Below are 18,215 nucleotides of genomic sequence, written 5' to 3'. Positions count from 1 at the left end.
TTGTGTAAATGTGTACAGCCATGAACACCCTAACGAGAAACAACTTTTTTTGCTAAGTACAACCGAATTGGATAACAACAACATCTGTTTGCCTTTTATTTCAACCATCATAAGACAGTAAACAATTACCGTAGTTATAAATGACCTTATGTAGACTAGGACCAAGATATTTTTATGTATTAACTTTATTCATTACAGATTAAACCAAGTTGTAGCCGAAGCTGAGAAAACTGTTCTAGCTGCTAATAACTATTATCGTGCATTGGCAACAAAAATAAAACTCCCATAAAATTATGCCATCAAACGCAACCCTAGATAAAATTGAGAGAAAATAATTCTATAATCAAAACTACTGGGTTTGAAAGAACACATTTTAATGTTGTTTTCACGCTGATAAAAGATAAATAACATAAAGCTCATATTATGATGAAAGAAAGTGAAAATAGCAAACGGATTCACGTAATTGTTTTACTCAATAAACATGCTGCCAACACAATCTATTCACAAAAAAAATAATTTAGTTCACAATCACAACAAGATGCATTCAAGTCATATTTTGACTTAAAAAAACATGTACGTATAATGAAAAACAACCTTGTCTCACATAAGTCAAGTATCTAGATATTTGTTTATGCTAACTAGAAGCAAGAAAATTCACTCAGAATTGAGTTAAATATGGCAAAATATACTCGTATTTGCCTTCAACTGATTTCCAAACCAAAACATTGACTGCCATGTTAGTATTTTATAATACAATAATATGAGAATATATACTATATTATTGGATACAGTGAAGTAATGCATAACTTTTTCAAAGATTCAAGGAAAAGATGCATATTTACTTTTTCTTCTTTGCTTATCTTAATTTTCGTCACTACACCATCTACATGGCAGCGGCATCTCGAGCTCATACCTCAATAAAAAAGCAAAAAATTGACCGAGTGACAACTCGTACCTTGGAAAACTTTTAATATCAATTCACTTGTAGGTCAAGGTACCACTGTATATATGTATATAAAAAAACCACTGACCCAACATAACTGTTTTTACTGTAGGTGTGTGATGCCATATTTTTTTTCCTGATTTACTGAACTGCACTTCATTACAAGTTTAGTACTAGTTGAGTCTACGATTATCACACATATAACAGTACACAAGAGAATATTTTATCACTGTTGATGTTTCATCTAAAATATTTAAAATTCTTTTTTTATATGTAAGCAACTTAAGGTCATTGTAAACTCTGCTGACTTTGTAGTAAACACCAGTCTCTCTCTCTCACATTACTGTATCATAAACTATTATGTACAGGCGGCCCTCGTTAGCGGCAGGGGTTCCGTTCCTGGCCGCCGACGCCAAGCGATTTTCGACGCTGAGCGATTTTAAAGCCTACGGCCGCCGACCACCTTCTTTCGAAACTCTAGACCAGTCAGAGGCACCGTAATCCCACAACGCGCATTAAGTAAAATTATATTCATGCAGTATAGTACTATATAATTTACTGTACAGTACATGTGGGTGTCTAGAGTATGTAAAGATATAATAAAGTTTATACAGTGTACAGGTATCTGTAGTGTTCAGGTTACGATCATTAGTTTACGATAGTTCGATTTTATGAGAGATCAAATTACAATGGCCTAACTTTATCCATCTTCTAGTTACATAAGTTCAATAACAGCAAAAGAGAATGGTGAAAGTATGGTTTTAACGTTATACTCGTTGCGTGAACGTGTACAACCATGAACAACCGAACGAGAAAACGACTTTTTTTTTTCTAAGTACAACCGAACTGGATAACATGTTTGACTTGTATTTCGATCATCGTACTATAGTGCAACATTACCGTATTTGTTATAAATGGCGTTATGTATAGAATAGAACTGAGATATCTTAATGTAATAACTTTATTCGCTATAGATCAGAGATCAATATAGATTAAAGATCAATCGGAAAATATACCGTTAAATTTAAACCTAATTATGACTGAAGCTGAGAAAACTGTTCAAGCTGCTAATGACTATTATCGTACATCGGCAACAAGGATAAAACTGCAGTAAACGTCTGCCATCACACACAAACCATAGATAAAATGGGATAAAATAATTTTAATCAAAACTACTGTGCTTGAAAGAACACATTTTACTGTTGGTTTCACGCCGATATAAGATAAATAACGTAAAGTTCGTATTACGATGATATAAAGGATTACGTATTGCGAACGGAATCGCATAATTTTTTACGCAATAAACATGCCGCCAACGTAATCTGCTAACGAAAAAATAGTAGTTCACATTCACAACGAGACATATTCAATAAATATTTCCACCTAAAACACGCTGTATAAGGAAAAATAACTTTGTCTCATATAAGTCAAGTATCTAGATATTCGTTTATGCTAACTAGAAGCAAGAGCATTCGCTCAGAATTGCGTTATGGTGAAACAGACTCGTATTCATCAGCTGATTTCAAACCACAACATTGGCCGCTCCGCGGAATACGGGCTTAAGTTTGCCGTAGTATTTTAAAATACAATAATATGAGAATACATATAATATTCTTGGATACAGTGAAATAATGTATAACTTTTTAAAGGATTTATGGAAAAGATGCATAATTAATAAAATAACACAATGCATTTTTCGGAACTGGCGGACAAGAACGAACATGAAAAACCATCACCTGACAACGTGGAGCGTAGTTACAAAGGCTGCCTTAATTTGTATCTTATTTCTGTACAGAAATGAAAATACCTTTACGCAATATATTTTCATACACATTTTAAACATAAAAGCATAAACATTTGAAAAATCGAAACATCGATCGCTAAATTTGCACACTTTTCTCTCTCTCTCTCTCTCTCTCTCTCTCTCTCTCTCTCTCTCTCTCTCTCTCTCTCTCTCTCTCTCTTTAACTCGATATTTTTTGAAGAGCGGCAGACGGCGGCAAAAAAAGTGCAAATTAGCGATCGATGTGTCGATTTCATAAATGTTTATGCTTTTATGTTTAAAATGTGTATGAAAATGTATTACGAATAGGGTATTTTTATTTCTGTGCAGAAATATGATAAAAGGCAGCTTTTGAAACTCCCCTTCAAGTTATCGACTACGATGTGTTTTTCAAGTTCGTTCTTGTATGCCGCCGCGGCATACAAGAACGAACTTGAAAAACACATCGTAGTCGATAACTTGAAGGGGAGTTTCAAAAGCTGCCTTTTTATCATATTTCTGCACAGAAATAAAAATACCTTATCGTAAATACATTTTCATACACATTTTAAACATAAAAGCATAAACATTTATAAAATCGACACATCGATCGCTAATTTGCACTTTTTTTAAATCAATATTTTCGGAAGAGCGGCAGGCGGCGGCTTACAAGAAAGAACATGAAAAAACATCGTATTTGCTATCGTGAAGGGCAGTTTCAAAAGCTGCCTTTGTATCATATTTCTGTACAGAAATAAAAATGCCTTTCACGTAATACATTTTTTTCACACACATTTTAAACAAAAGCATGAACAATTATGAATCGACACATCCATAGCTAAATTTTGCACTTATGTAACTCGATATTTTCGGCATAGGACAGCGTCAGAGGCATATATTTTACCCTAATACCTACGTAATAACTCTCCATAAAATTTGTTAATATAATTTGCATAACCTTTATGGTCTGAACGGCATTTCTACATATGTATGAACTCGTTAGACAACGGCGCTAGCGGCGCTGTTAACTGAAATTTGTGCCGTAAAGATACCTTTAAAATGCCTTATTTTTTTAATGAATATTTTTGACGACCGCCGTAAAACCGATTCGCCGTTGAGTGATTGCGCCGTTAACCGCGGGCCGCCTGTACAAAACTAAAATTAATAATTCCATTAATAAATTTGTTTTTTTAGCAACTAAAAAATTATTTTCCTAATTCTTTTGGTAGTAATGAGCTTCCATCAGCTGAAGCTAAACATTACAAATGTCGGACGATCGGTTTTTTTTTTTTATACATATTATGATAATAACAGATCAGAATCACAATTTTAAAAGTAAACTGTATTTTCCTAACTATACAAACCTGAGGTCCTTTAAAATGACAAATTTTCTAAGACAATTTGTATTTTTCATAGCTACAAACCTGAGGTCTTAACAATAGGATAATTTCTAGCGCCTAGCTGGATCCAGTTAAATTTCAGATGTAAGCAAGGAATCTTGTGAGATCTGGCAACGTATATCGGGTGAAGAGTGGTCAAGAACCACACATCTACGCCACCGCGTCAGTCTTTCCCAACTCAGGATGTCTTAGCAGGGAGAGGGGCAGCTAGAGGTGGGAAGTATAATGTTAAGACCTCAGGTTTGTAGCTATGAAAAATGTTATCTTAAAAAATTTGTCATCTATTTATACGCAAACAAACCTTTGGTCTTAACAATAGGATAGACTCATACTTGGAGGGAGGTACATGACATCCTAAACCGTCTGGGGCCTACCAAGCAGTCCAGCTCCAGAAGAAATAACTTCCTGAGAGGGACTGAAGCCCCTGAGAAGCTAGATAAATTGATATCTAACCACTCAGACACTGAGTGACATACAATGATATATGGGAGAACCATTGTATAGGGAACCAAAGAGAAACTATGACTGTCCAATAGCGAACCAAAACACCAGGGTTTGTTACCACTCCCAACTCCTCCTTGCCCAAAAGTGGAGCATACTCTTTGACACCTCTTTCTTTGTACAACCTGTGCTAACAAAAAGTCTGCGGCAGCCTGGTCTAAGGTGCCGTGTCCTTTTAAGATAGCAATGCAGGGCCCGGACAGGACATAACAAAAGCTCTTAAGCATCAACACCCACAAAGTCATTCAGTGATGGAATGGAAAATGAAGTGAACCTATCATCGTGCTCAGAGGGATTTTGGGTCTTGGCCACTAATTCTGGGACAAATTCGAAGGACACTGACCCCCATCCCCTGGTGTGCTTCACATCATAGCTCAGACCGTGGAGCTCTCCTACCCTCTTTGAAGATGCCAAGGCCAGGAGGAAAACCGTCCTGAGTGTCAAGTTGCTGTCAGATGAGTGATGCAAAGGCTCATATGGACCCTTAGTGAAGCTCTTGAGAACCAGGGAAACATCCCACGTCGAAGGCTTGAGCTCCCAAGGAGAACTCAATTGCTCAAACCCCTTAACTAGCAAGGAAAGTTCCCAGGACAAGGAGATGTCGATGCCTCTTAGGCATAACACTAAAATCAGGGTCGCCCTGTAGCCTCTACTGGCAGAAACAGACAAAAGTTTCTCGTCTCTGAGGAAGGTTAAAAAGTCTGCTATTCGCTGAATAGAGGTTGCGAGTGGAGAAAAACACCATTTACAACACCAATCACAGTACATTGCCCATTTGCCTTGGTAAACCGCAGAGGTCGAATTTCTGAGACTGCTGGACATATGAATTGCTGTTCTGTGAGAAAAGCCTCTCGCTCAGAGGAGATACTTGATAGCCTCCAACCGTGATGAAACAAGGATTCTACTGACTGGAGGAACCTTTCTGCATGTGGCTGACACAGGAGATTTTGCCAAGTGGGAATTTCCCTCGGAACCTCTGACAACAACGACAGCAGATCTGGAAACCATTCCGCCTGAGGCCACAGAGGGGCTACCAAAGTCATCCCGAGACCCTGCGAACTCATCAGCCTGTTCAGAACTTGATGGATCAAACAAAACGGAGGGAAGGAATACACCTCCAGGTTGTCCCAGGGATGTTGGAATGCATCCTCCGCTAACGCTAAAGGATCTGGAACCACTGAACAGAATATCTCTAGTTTCCTGTTGAACCAAGTCACAAAAAAGGTCCAGCACGGGTCTCCCCCAAACCTGGAAGAGCTTGTCTGCTACTACTTGATGGGATATACCTGGCTGAGACCTCTACCAGATTGCTGACCGCCCACTGGTGAACCTCGACAGTCAGGGCGTGAAGTTGACGAGAAAGCAGGCCTCCCTGCTTGTTCACACAGGCGACCAACGTGGTGTTGTCCTACATGAGAAAAACAAAATGACCCTCTACCTTCTCCCAAAACTCCTTCAGACCCAGGAAGGCTGCCTTCAACTCCAAGATGTTGATACGCTGCTGTTTGTCCTCCAAACTCCAAACGCCTGAGGCAATGAGGCCACCTAAATGAGCCCCCCAACCTGCGAGGGAGGCATCTGAAAACAGAAGGAAGTCCGGTGGGAGAGAACGCAGGACACCCTTCAACAGATTTCAGTCGTCCAACCACCAACGAAAGTCTTCTCTCACTTCCAGAGACAGAGAAACCTTTAACAGGGGTGAGTCCCCTGCCGGAGACCAGAATTCCCCCAGTCTCCATTGTAGATACTGAAGATGAAGATGCCCATGAGGGACCAGTTTCTCCAAGGAAGACAAAACTACCAGAAGAACCTGCCACAGATGAGCTGATTGATGTGGTTCTGACAGGAAGACCCACCACCACTCGCAACTTCTCCAATCTCTGATCCAACAGGAAAACTCTTGCAACCTCCGTATCGATGACCATGCACAGGTAGAGAATCCTTTGAGTGGGTACGAGGTTTGACATTTCCTGGTTGACCACAGTGCCCAGTTCTAGACAGAACCAAAGCAGATTATCTCTGTCCTGCAGCAGCTTTTCCCTGGAACCTGCCAAGACTAACCGATCGTCGAGGTACCTCAGCAAATGGATCGCCTGAGCATGGGCCTAACTTGATATGGGAGAGAAGACCCTTGTGAACACTTGGGGGGGCTGTGGTCAGCCCAAAGCACTGGACTTTGAACTCGAAGACCATGTCTCCGAGAGAGAAGCGAAGGAACTTCCTGGACGTCGAATGAATCGGGATCTGGAAGTATGGGTTCCTCAAGTCTATCGACAGCATGAAGTCGCCTTCCCTCACAGCTGCCAACACTCAATGCGGGGTCTCCATCTTGAACCGTGTCTTCCTGATGAAGTGATTCAAGGTGGATAAGTCGATCACAGGTCTCTAACCTCCCGACCTCTTGGGCACCAAGATGATGTGACTGTAAAACCCCGGAGAAGGACGCACCACTTCCTCTATCGCATCCTTGTCCAGCATCTTCTGCACTTCCTCCTAAAGAGCCAAGAACTTTAGAGAATCTGGAGGATACACCTTCCTGAGCTGCAGCTTGTCCGAGAGAGGAGGAGAGAAGTCAAATCGCAGTAGGTACCACACCTGAAGGACATCTACCACCCACTTCTCTGCCCCATAACTCTGCCCCTTGGCCCAATGGCCCACCAGGCAACTCACCTGCTACCCCTCCCCCTGCCACAGGAGAGGGAGAGGCACCTAACCTACTGACAGGGCGGGAGCAAAGGGACATTGGTCCTCTGACCTAGGCTGGGACGAACGGGGAGGCCCTGCTGAAACCAAACTCCTCGACAGCCTACCAGGCAACAATCTTTGTGAGTACTACTGGGCAGGGGGAGGAGGAGGAGCCAGACGTCTCCGAGGATGAAACTCCAACCTAGACACAGCCTGGTGCACTAATCTGTTCTTGGTGTCAGCCCAGCGCCGGTCTATCGCATCCTCCTGCTCAGTCTGAGGGAACAGAAATTGAGACTCCAACGGATCCCCATTCCTTAATGCCAGCAAGGACTCAGAGTCAACTGATCTTTCCATCCTGGATAAAGCTGCGTCTCTTCTAATCAGGAGAAGGTTAGCCCATAAATTAACACTGAGGGGAGCCAGATACAAAAACGCCTTGCCTCCGGACTACAACAAACTGGCAAAAGAGGACGCACTCACCAACTCTTCTGGGGACCTGTCAGAAGCTATCTTGGCAATGACCATAGACCAGAAATCCAGCCAAGAAACTGTCTGCAACATGGAGGCTGCTGTACATTCCAACGCTGAGGCATCCTGTGGAGACAAGGATGGAGCCACCGACCTCACCTGCTCCAAAGTCAATCCTGGCTTCAGACAAATGACATCCGGGTTAAGATGATGTGACATCACAAAGGCAGAGTTTGTAGCATAGTATTTCCTATGCCTCATGAGAGGCAGAGGTAGTATCTTGGCAGAGCGAAGTGAACCGTCCCGATCTGAAACAGAGGCGTTAACCTTACGCAAGACTTCAAGGGAAGTTGAAATGATGATTTGGGATCCTGCATAGCTCCCAGCAAGGCTTCCAAGCAGGAAGGAGTGTAAGACGACCGAGCCTGAGTCCTACTCTCCAAATTGTTGAATCCATGAATAAGATCAACAACTTTTGAAAAGACAAAAACTCTTGCGTGTCTCCCTCCTCCTGTTCCGGCAACGGAGACTGATGACGAGAAGGGTGTGCAGGCTCATCTAGAGCACCTTCCTCATTTAAATTAACAGAAGAACCAGCAGCCAAACACCCCAAAACCCAACTAACCTGTCTGGGCTGGATCTAAGTGCCGACTTCTGCAACGAACCAACTACAACACTAGGAACATCACTACGCACTCTCCCAACAGATGACTCTTTAACATGGTCTCGTACAGGCATGGGCGTGGCAGACGTGCGAATGTGAGTTGGAGAGGAATCCCGAACACTTGAGATCCAAAGAGAATCCCTCGGAGTCCAACTCCTGGAAGCACCAGGTAGAGGGGCAAGCAAACACTCCTGCGGCACCAACTCCACACTCACAACCTTCGACCTCTTGATAGGTGCCTTGAGATCCTTACAGCGACGAATAGGCCCTGGAGAAGGAGAAGTGGGACCGCCTGCCACATGTGCATGGATGGGGGAGGTTGTAACACGCTCGCGACTCGATGCAGAGGATGCAGCAGCCACTGCAGATCGCACATGGGAAGAAACACTAACACTCTCTGAAACACCAACACAGCCGTGTTGTTCCTCCCTCGCAGGCGAAGAAAGGGTGAAGTCCTTACCCTTCCAACACTTGACACGCCGACGTGGCAGAGATGGGAGAGAAGGAGAGGAAGACAGCACTGGCTCCTTACGCAATTTCTTCGCAGGAAGTGGGGGCGATGCAACACGCTTACTTCCAGTCCTCCAAGCCAACATGGCAGCCAACTTATCTTCCAAAACAGAGTCCAATCTCTTGAGAACCGCCTGGCATAAAGCCTCAGATGGATTAGCAAGAGAAGGCTCCGATGACATGGAAGGGAGATGCAGCGAACTGGATGGGAGAGATGACGTCATGGCAGCAAACGATGATGACACAGATAAGCGAGGCAGTGCAGTGGAGAAGACTGGGAGTGACATCATCGCTGGAAGTGACGTCACTAGTGATGACATCACAGCTTCCACTCGATCTGAACGGGAAGCAGACGCCACTGGCGGAGGGATCAAAATGACTGACCCCGTGATGTCACTAGCGGGGCTGATGCCACGGCTTCCCTCTGACTCGAAGAAGCGGCAACTGTCACTGGGGGAGCAATACAAAATGGCTGACCTTGGCTACCCACGAAGACGAGGCCAGGAGGAGGGGGGTGGGCCTGGACAGCCAGCATGAGGAGGGGGTAGCGAGCATCCATGAAGTGCGCCAGCAAACCCTCCAAGGACGGTGAACCGCGTAGCCCAGGCATCTTCCAAATCACCGTCATCTTGGACACCTCTGACTCTGGAATAAAACTGATGAAAAAGCCTCCTCCCTCTCGGGAATCAAATTAACTCCCGAAGAAGAAGGGGCGACATTACAAAAATCAGCCTGAGGGCCTCCCGATACTTCCAACAACGAATCAATGGAAGAAAAGGAAGGGGACAAAGGCACAACACTACTTTAGGGTATGAACGCAGCAGGAGACGAAGCATCAGGAAGAGGAGAAGAAAAACCCTCCCACGAAGGAAGAGTAGAAACCCTACGATGCTCTCTCTTGCTATAAAACAACTTCCACTGCTCTTTAGGCCACACACGGCATTCTGTGCAAGGATTTGTTATTGTACAAATATTAGAGCGACACCTACTACACGTGATGTGGCGGTCGGTCACAACCGAAGCCAAAAAACGAGAACACGGAAAACCTGGAGTTCCTGGGCACACGTTGACGAGGCCGAGAAGGAGCAGAAGAAGGCATAAAAACAGCCACACACACTAAACACAATCAAAACGGGCAATGAACTGGGTAAAGGCCGAGGGAGGTCAACCACAACTCTTGCCCGGGCAGTCAAGAAAAGATGCGTGGTTCTTGACCACTCTTCACACAATATACACATACGTTGCCAGATCTCACAAGATTCCCTGCTTTCATCTGCAATTTAAGCAGATCCAGCTAAGCGCTAGAAATTATCCTATTGTTAAGACCGAAGGTTTGTTCACGTATGAACAAACAGGAATATGCTTACGGCGAAGCTGGAACACAACCGTTAAAACTTTTGAACAAGGTGGTTAGGCAGTAACTACAAATTTTTAAAATATTTTGAGCACACACACACAGTGTCTGCATATGTGCTAATACCTATTGGTTAAAAAGACACAAATTAACAGTACTAATCTTTTCCTGAGAGAGAGAGTTATTAGGACTCTACAGCTTCGCAGATGTACACTTATTTGATTAACTTGGGAGTTTTTTTAGTCTTGAGATTTCCTAATGTAAATTTTTGGGATTTAATAAGAAAAATAATTTGAGTAGCAGCACACAACCAAATGACTCAGGTCAGCCATTGGCATGCCAAAACTACCTACTAACGAATTGACAGTCGACTTTCCTCAAAATGTTTTTGGTTTTCAACACTTTTCGGTTTTGAGAATTTTGGATAAGAGGCTGTGTACCTGTACTATTTTGGGAGCAAATTCAAGAGAACTTTAAGAACAAATATGTGGTATTACCACAACTCTATATCTTACCATTATATATAACAATGTTTATTGGGTGGATTTCCAACGAAACATCATTTTGTATAATAAGGAGATAGGTATGTGTTCCAGCATCTCTGAAGTAATGGATGATGGGGAAGTTACAGTCATTCGTCATGACTGGATTACTACAAGTCTCATTACCTGAAAGAATAAAATGAATTTCATTTACAACAGATATTACAACAAAACCACTAACAAATCATGAAGTTTTATACACAATAACTTACCTGATAAGAAGAGTAATTAATATGGGACTCAAAGATTGATATAACAGTGACTGGATGCTTACTACTATGAGATCTTTTATCATGAAGTAGAGAAACAGATGGACACTTGGACAAGATGGGAATTCATGAATTGGTAACACGATGTAAGAGTGTTAATGATGATCATGATGATATAATGTACACTACTTAAGTGCATACAGTAATCAGCGTTATCCTATAGTGCAACAAATCTTTAAGAGACACAGGACTAAATTCCCTGGGAATAGTTTCTTTATTATAAAATATAAATTAATACATGAAATTTCTTGAAAATTTCAACCACTACATACTGCTGTCTCTCCTCTCTTTTTTTTTGGCACCATCCAATGCTGGCACTACTGAAAAAGTTGGCTATGTTGTGAGATTCATCCCATTTCAGGTTCCTGCAGAATTTTTCAAAGTGCATCTGGTAGAGCAACTTCTCCCACTTAGGAATTCTCCTGGGATTGTCTAACAAAAGGGAAAAGACTAGAAAACCACTCCTGTCTAAGGTCAAACGATGCTAATGTCTTTTTCATGTTCATGGAAGATCAAGCTTCTTTAGAATCACACTGATGAGTTTGAAAAGAGGGAAGTTGTAAACTTCCAGTTTATCCTAAGAATGTATGTGCCTGTCCTTTTTTGGTTGCTGGTCTGGTAGGGCATGCAACATGAGAGGCAGATTTTTATTAAGTCTTCTAGGAAACAGGTATACTAAGGTATTAACTGTCATAAAAGTGCCATGCATCTCTGGGTACAGCAATCACTTGTGTGGAGTAACCTGCTATACTGTGATGATGTCTATAATCATGTTGTGCCTTTGAATAATTAAATTTAAACAATGTCAGTATCACTGACCTCTATCCAAAAAATCTCTACTGTAAAAGAATACTACTGCATTTCTCATCTAATGCCATCTGAGTAAAACTTCAACATTTCTCATCTCTAACAGACTAAACAAAAGCACTGAGGCCAAGGAAGAAAGCCTCTAATTCCAAGAAGTCAAAAGTACTGTCCCTAGTCCTGCGAAGACCACGGTGCACTTCGCAAACATGGTTTGACCTGGCAAGAAGAAAAGACCAGGGAACTCCAACCAACTGATGCTTCAAAACCTGACACTGTTGATTCTTGAGGACTTATGATGATGCTCATCTTCCACTAAGAAATTCCAGGTTTTAGAATTACGGCTGAAGCCATTGTAAACCTGTAACGACACAAACAACAGACTCGAGAAGCAGCTGATTGTCGATGTCATTTGCCGTAACTGTCGAGCGTTTACTAAGAGTTGAGTTGAAGTTATCACTTTGTTAAACCCTGCTGATTCTAAATGGTGGCTTCCAAAAGTAAAAGTGAAATACATTTTTACTCATTCCCAATGCAACAATGGACATCTGAAGAAAGAATCCCAGTAAATTAAAGCTGCAGGTTATAGCCAATGCTGAATAAAATGAATAACGGAGCAGGCGAAAGTGATGTCCAGAACTGGCAAAATCATGCTTAATGCTTACACAAGTATTGTGCACATTTTAAGCCCAACTTTGTTAATTTACAAGAATAAGTATCTCCAAATTACATCTCTTCTAGCAGCTAATGGCAATAAAGATATTGATAGTCCTCAACCAGCTGAGATTTTGAAAATGTAAACATCATCAAATGCAAATGGCATAGGATGACAGTGCTTATTTTTGGAATACATTTAAATTTTGCAAATGATCACCGACTCCAGGAAATATTTAGGTTTACAGAGCTTTTTGGTTTTTAGAATTATGGAGATAGATCGTACACCTGTACTAACATCTAATTATAGTAATTATAACTACAATTGTTTTGTTACAGTATCAATAGTTGTCGCTAGTGATTCACTTGAAAATTATCTCCAGTTTTTACCATTATTACATATGTTTTGTTTACAGTGTCGATAGCTGAAATGCTGGGTAACTATTGATGCAGCTATCGACACTTTAGTGGTTAGCCTATCGTTGAAATCATGGCAGGATTTAAGGTTTGCTTTTTATACTTGGCATATAAGACAATCCCCCATTTTGGGGGAGATTTTTAAAGGTTAAAAGGTCATCTTATACATACGTCGGCATACGTGTACGATATGTGAAATGTTTTTAGTATCACTCTTCTGTCTATTAGACAACAGAATCACAGTCTAGAGCATTTGAAGAACACGAAAGGGGCTGTATATAAGTAATAAATTTGTGGGAAACCAAAATGAACTTGCAACCAAAATTTTGCATTAAAAATAATCACTACTTACCAGTAACATTGTAATTGCCTGGGTGAATTTCATAACAATATCCCCATGGTCGTGAGCCAGAACAAACAACAGTAAGGTTCAACAGCTCTCCATGCTTCAACCAAGTGTTGCCTGTCACATTCACCTGAGTTATGGGCTCTGAAAAATAATGATTCAGAAAATCAACCTAGGTCAAAAAGTCCTCCATATAAAGTACAAGAAACCAATTTAAAAAAAAAGACAGAACGTAAGCTATTTCTCAAAATATTTGAATTCTTGAAGAATAATACATATTCACCTAACATGGAGTTCTTTCAGTTAATTGCCTCTAAGCAAATTCATAAAATGAAAACTAAGCTCTTTTAATAATTATATTATGTTGCTTTTTTCAAATGGTTAAAATCAAAACAAGGAAACTTGCTATGTACACTTCACGACACAGTGATCAACTTCTTACAAAGGTAAAAGCTATTTATATCTCCTAAATGCCATATATGGGACACAACTGAAATCTAAGGAAAGAGGATGCCAAAGGTTAACAAAACCAGGTCTGAAGACCTTTACAATACATTTTTAAGCTATTATTTTACTATAACATAAATGACAAAACAAAGATAAATAATTTCTGCCAATATCTAAATACAGTATGCCATAAAAATGTATTTGAAAGCCTCATAGTTTCCACTCTTCTTTAGATAAGAGTACATCCTTTGATAACTGGGGGCAAATGAAGCTCAGTTTTTCACAGATCAAATTTAGTGCATCAGCAAAAATTTCATTTAATATTACCATTTACTTAAATTGTGTTCAACAATCCAACCGCTGCTTCAAGAAATGCAGCACACAGCATTAGAGTACACAATTGTACCATTCAGTTCATTGTCACAAAACTGTTTATTTAAAGTTTACATCATTTCCTTTCCTTATTTTTTTCATTCTATGTTTCACGTGTAACCTAGGCCAGCACTAATACTTCAAATATTAATTTCACTTAATTTTATGCAAAATATATTAATTTTTCCTGATACCTTTTCTAATTATTACTATTTGTATTATCCAACTGTCTTTTCTTTCTTCAGTTTTCAAGACCAATATATTAATTAATCACTAATACCCAGTACTGTACAACTAATTAATATGTGGAAAATTAAATATACTGGAAATTCTGATTACCTTTAAACCTCAAAACTAATAACCATAATATGAGCATTGCAACACTCAATGTCTTGTTAACAATATCGACTTTCATTATTTCAATACTTACCAACTACAGTAATCTCTTGATTATCCAGATTAATCCAGATAAGGGCAAGTAAAAAAAAATCTACAGGTGTTCAAGGACAACTCTATACCATTCCTCACCCTACTTTGATAATATTGCAAAACTGTAAACACTAAATATGCTTCTGAACAACCAACACACTCACAACTGAAAACTGGATGCAAAAAATAATTATCTACCTTATTTTCCCAAATTTGTAACAAAATAAATTCTATAAATACACTTACAAAATAAAAAGTCAAACCCCTTCTTTTTCTCTCATACACAACACGCAATATTTACCATTTGCCAAAAAACACTTTAAAATACATTGTACATACACAATAAATCCTTTTTTCTCTTATATGCAATATCCAATACAATAGGTTACACAAGCAGTTTTTATCATTTTCCCCCAAAAATATGATAGGTGACAAACAATTTATATCATCTTCCCAAAAATTTGTACAAAAAATGTTATTGTTATTATACAATTAAGTTTGTTCATACTTACCTGGCAGATATATATATAGCTGTATTTTCTGAAGTCCGACAGAAATTTCAAAACTCGCGGCACACGCAGTGGGCGGCCAGGTGGTAGTACCCATTCCCGCCGCTGGGAGGCGGATATCAGGAACCATTCCCATTTTCTATTCATATTTTATTAATGCCTCTGTCTCCTGAGGGGAGGAGGGCGGGCACTTTAATTATATATATCTGCCAGGTAAGTATGAACAAACTTAATTGTATAATAACAATAACATTTTGTTCATGCCACTTACCTGACAGATATATATATAGCTGAATCCCACCTTCGGATGGTGGGAAGAGACAGAATAGGATTTTTTAGGAAACTTAAATTAAGTAGATGATATACATCTTGGTTCCTCACCTGTTTGCAAAGTAGACTATGTGATTACTGTCACGTAAGGCTGCTTTTGCTTAAAACAGAGTTGCCAGCCAGGTGGAGACCTGTAGTGCTGGTGCGCTCTGGATGATCTGTCAACGGGTGCGAGACCTCAACGTGACAAGACCATCGAGGCCATAAAAATGAGGGCAACGAAGCAACTGACCACCACCTGACCAACTATTCACAAAAAACCCCTTAAAACTAACTAAAGGATGGGAGATCTTCACATAAGACTCACCACAACCTAAAAACACAACAACAAACTAACCTAATCCTAACTAAGGGATAGGGAAAGAGCTACTTCCGGACCCCAATACTGTGTCCGCAGAAACGTATGGCCCCAGTGCATTACAATCGTCATAAATCGTTCTCACATCCCTTAGGTAATGTGAGGCGAAGACGGAGTTACTCCTCCAAAAGGTGCAATCAAGGATGTCCTTGATTGACATGTTCTTTTGGAAGGCAAGAGAGGTAGCGACGGCTCGAACTTCGTGCGCTTTCACTCGTAAGAGGCTCAAATCAGTCTTCTGGAAAGATGAATGAGCCTCCCGAATGATGTCCCTTAGAAAGAAAGCAACAGCATTCTTCGATAAAGGTAACTCTGGTCTCTTCACAGAGCACCAGAGATTACCTGAGGGACCTCTTACCTCTTTCGTTCTATGCACGTAGAACTTGAGAGCCCTGACCGGGCACAGGACTCTCTCTGGTTCTTGGCCCACCAGACTTGACATACCCTTGATCTCGAAAGTCTTCGGCCAAGGGTTCGAAGGATTTTCATTCTTCGCCAAGAAAGTTGGGTTCAACGAGCAGACAGCATTGTCTCCTTTGAATCCCATTAACTTGCTAAACGCTTGAATTTCACTAACTCTCTTAGCCGTCGCAAGAGAAGTTAGGAAAAGAGCCTTCCTTGTCAGGTTTCGAAGAGACGCTGCCTGAAGCGGTTCGAAAGGGCTTGACATAAGGAATTTAAGGACTACGTCAAGGTTCCATGATGGAGGTCTCATTTGAGGAACCTTCGAGGTCTCGAAAGACTTTAAAAGGTCATGAATGTCCTTGTTGTCAGACAGGTCAAGGCCTCTGTGCCTAAAAACCGCTGACAACATGCTTTTATATCCCTTGATGGTAGGGACCGCTAATTTTCTGCTCTTCTGAGGAAGAGCAGAAAATCAGGTATTTGGTTCACAGAGGTCGAGGAAGAGGAAACTCCCTCCTTTTTACACCATGCCCTGAAGGAAGCCCACTTCGATTGGTAAACAGCTCTTGTGGAAGCACGTCTCGCATGTGCGATTGCTCTCGCAGCTGCTTTCGAAAAACCTCTCGCTCTGGCCAACTTTTCGATAGTCTGAACGCAGTCAGACCCAGAGCGGAGAGGTTTTGGTGAAACCTTTCGAAGTGGGGCTGTTTGAGTAGATCTTTCCTCCAGGGCAATGTCCTTGGAAAGTCTACAAGGAAAGACATGACCTCTGTGAACCATTCTCTCGCTGGCCACATCGGAGCGATCAGGGTTAACCTCGTCCCTTCTGAGGCCGCAAACTTCCCCCAAAATCTTGAATGGTGGGAAGGCGTACAAGTCTAGACCCGTCCAATTCCAAAGCAAAGCGTCTACCGCGATTGCTTCTGGATCCAGGACCGGGGAGCAGTAAAGAGGAAGTCTCTTGGTCCTTGACGTCGCGAATAAGTCGACCAGTGGACGTCCCCACAACGTCCAAAGGTCTCGACAAACGTCTTCGTTCAAGGTCCATTCCGTCGGTAGGACTTGTTCCCGACGACTGAGAAGATCTGCCCTGACGTTTTGCACTCCTGCAATGAATCTCGTCAGGATAGTCACATTTCTTCTCTTTGCCCACAGCAGAATCTCTCTCGCTAGGGAAAACAACGTTCTGGAGTGTGTTCCTCCCTGATTTTTTAAATAAGCGAGTGCTGTGGTATTGTCCGAGTTTATCTGAACAATCTTGTTCTCCACAACTCCTTTCGAAGACTGCAGGGACAGAAATACTGCTGCCAGTTCTTTGACATTTATATGCCAGGCTACCTGTTCCCCTCTCCAGGAGCCTGACACTTCCTTCCCTCCTAGTGTTGCTCCCCAGCCCGTGATGGAAGCGTCGGAGAACAACACTAGGTCGGGGCTCAGAAGACTTAGGGACACGCCCTCCTGAAGCTTCTGAGGGTCCAACCACCATCTTAGATGGTTCTTGATCGGAAGCGATATTCTCAATATGGCATTGAGATCGTCCTTGGCCTTCCACTCGTCCGCAAGGAAAAATTGGAGAGGCCTGATGTGCAGTCTTCCCAAGGAAACAAACCTTTCTAGCGAGGAAATGGTCCCCAGCAGACTCATCCATTCCCTCGCCGAGCAAGTCTCTTTCCTTAGAAAGGCTGAGATCTTTTCTAAGCCTAGCCGCTGACGTTCCTGGGACGGAAACGCTCGAAAAGCCACTGAATCCATCTGAATCCCCAGATACACGATGGAACTGTGTTGGGGTCAGATGCGACTTTTCGAGGTTGACCAGAAGTCCCAGGGACTTCGCTAGGGCTAAAGTGAACTGCAAGTCCTTCAGACACTTCTCTCTCGAAGACGCTCTGATCAGCCAGTCGTCGAGGTACAGGGAAACTCTTATTCCCGAAGAGTGTAGCCACCTCGCTACGTTCTTCATTACTACAGTGAACACCATTGGAGCCGTGGTCAGTCCGAAACACATAGCTCTGAACTGCCACACTTTTTTGTCTAAGACCAACC

General features: G+C 41.6%; 1 protein-coding gene across 2 annotated transcripts in view; it reads right to left on the bottom strand.

The window, feature by feature from the left end:
• Positions 1-18,215, bottom strand: part of LOC135210906 (uncharacterized) — a 198,912-nt gene that overhangs the window by 77,122 nt on the left and 103,575 nt on the right. For both annotated transcript variants that reach the window (XM_064243853.1, XM_064243851.1), the window contains exons 5-6: positions 13,329-13,466; positions 10,806-10,958 (exon numbers count right to left, since the gene is read on the bottom strand). In XM_064243853.1, coding sequence (XP_064099923.1) covers positions 10,806-10,958; positions 13,329-13,466 — 291 coding nt within the window. The remainder of the gene's footprint in view (positions 1-10,805; positions 10,959-13,328; positions 13,467-18,215) is intronic.

The sequence above is a fragment of the Macrobrachium nipponense genome, chromosome 4 (assembly GCF_015104395.2).
Source record: "Macrobrachium nipponense isolate FS-2020 chromosome 4, ASM1510439v2, whole genome shotgun sequence".
Classification (NCBI taxonomy): domain Eukaryota; kingdom Metazoa; phylum Arthropoda; class Malacostraca; order Decapoda; family Palaemonidae; genus Macrobrachium; species Macrobrachium nipponense.
This window is presented reverse-complemented; position numbering and strand designations above follow the sequence as displayed.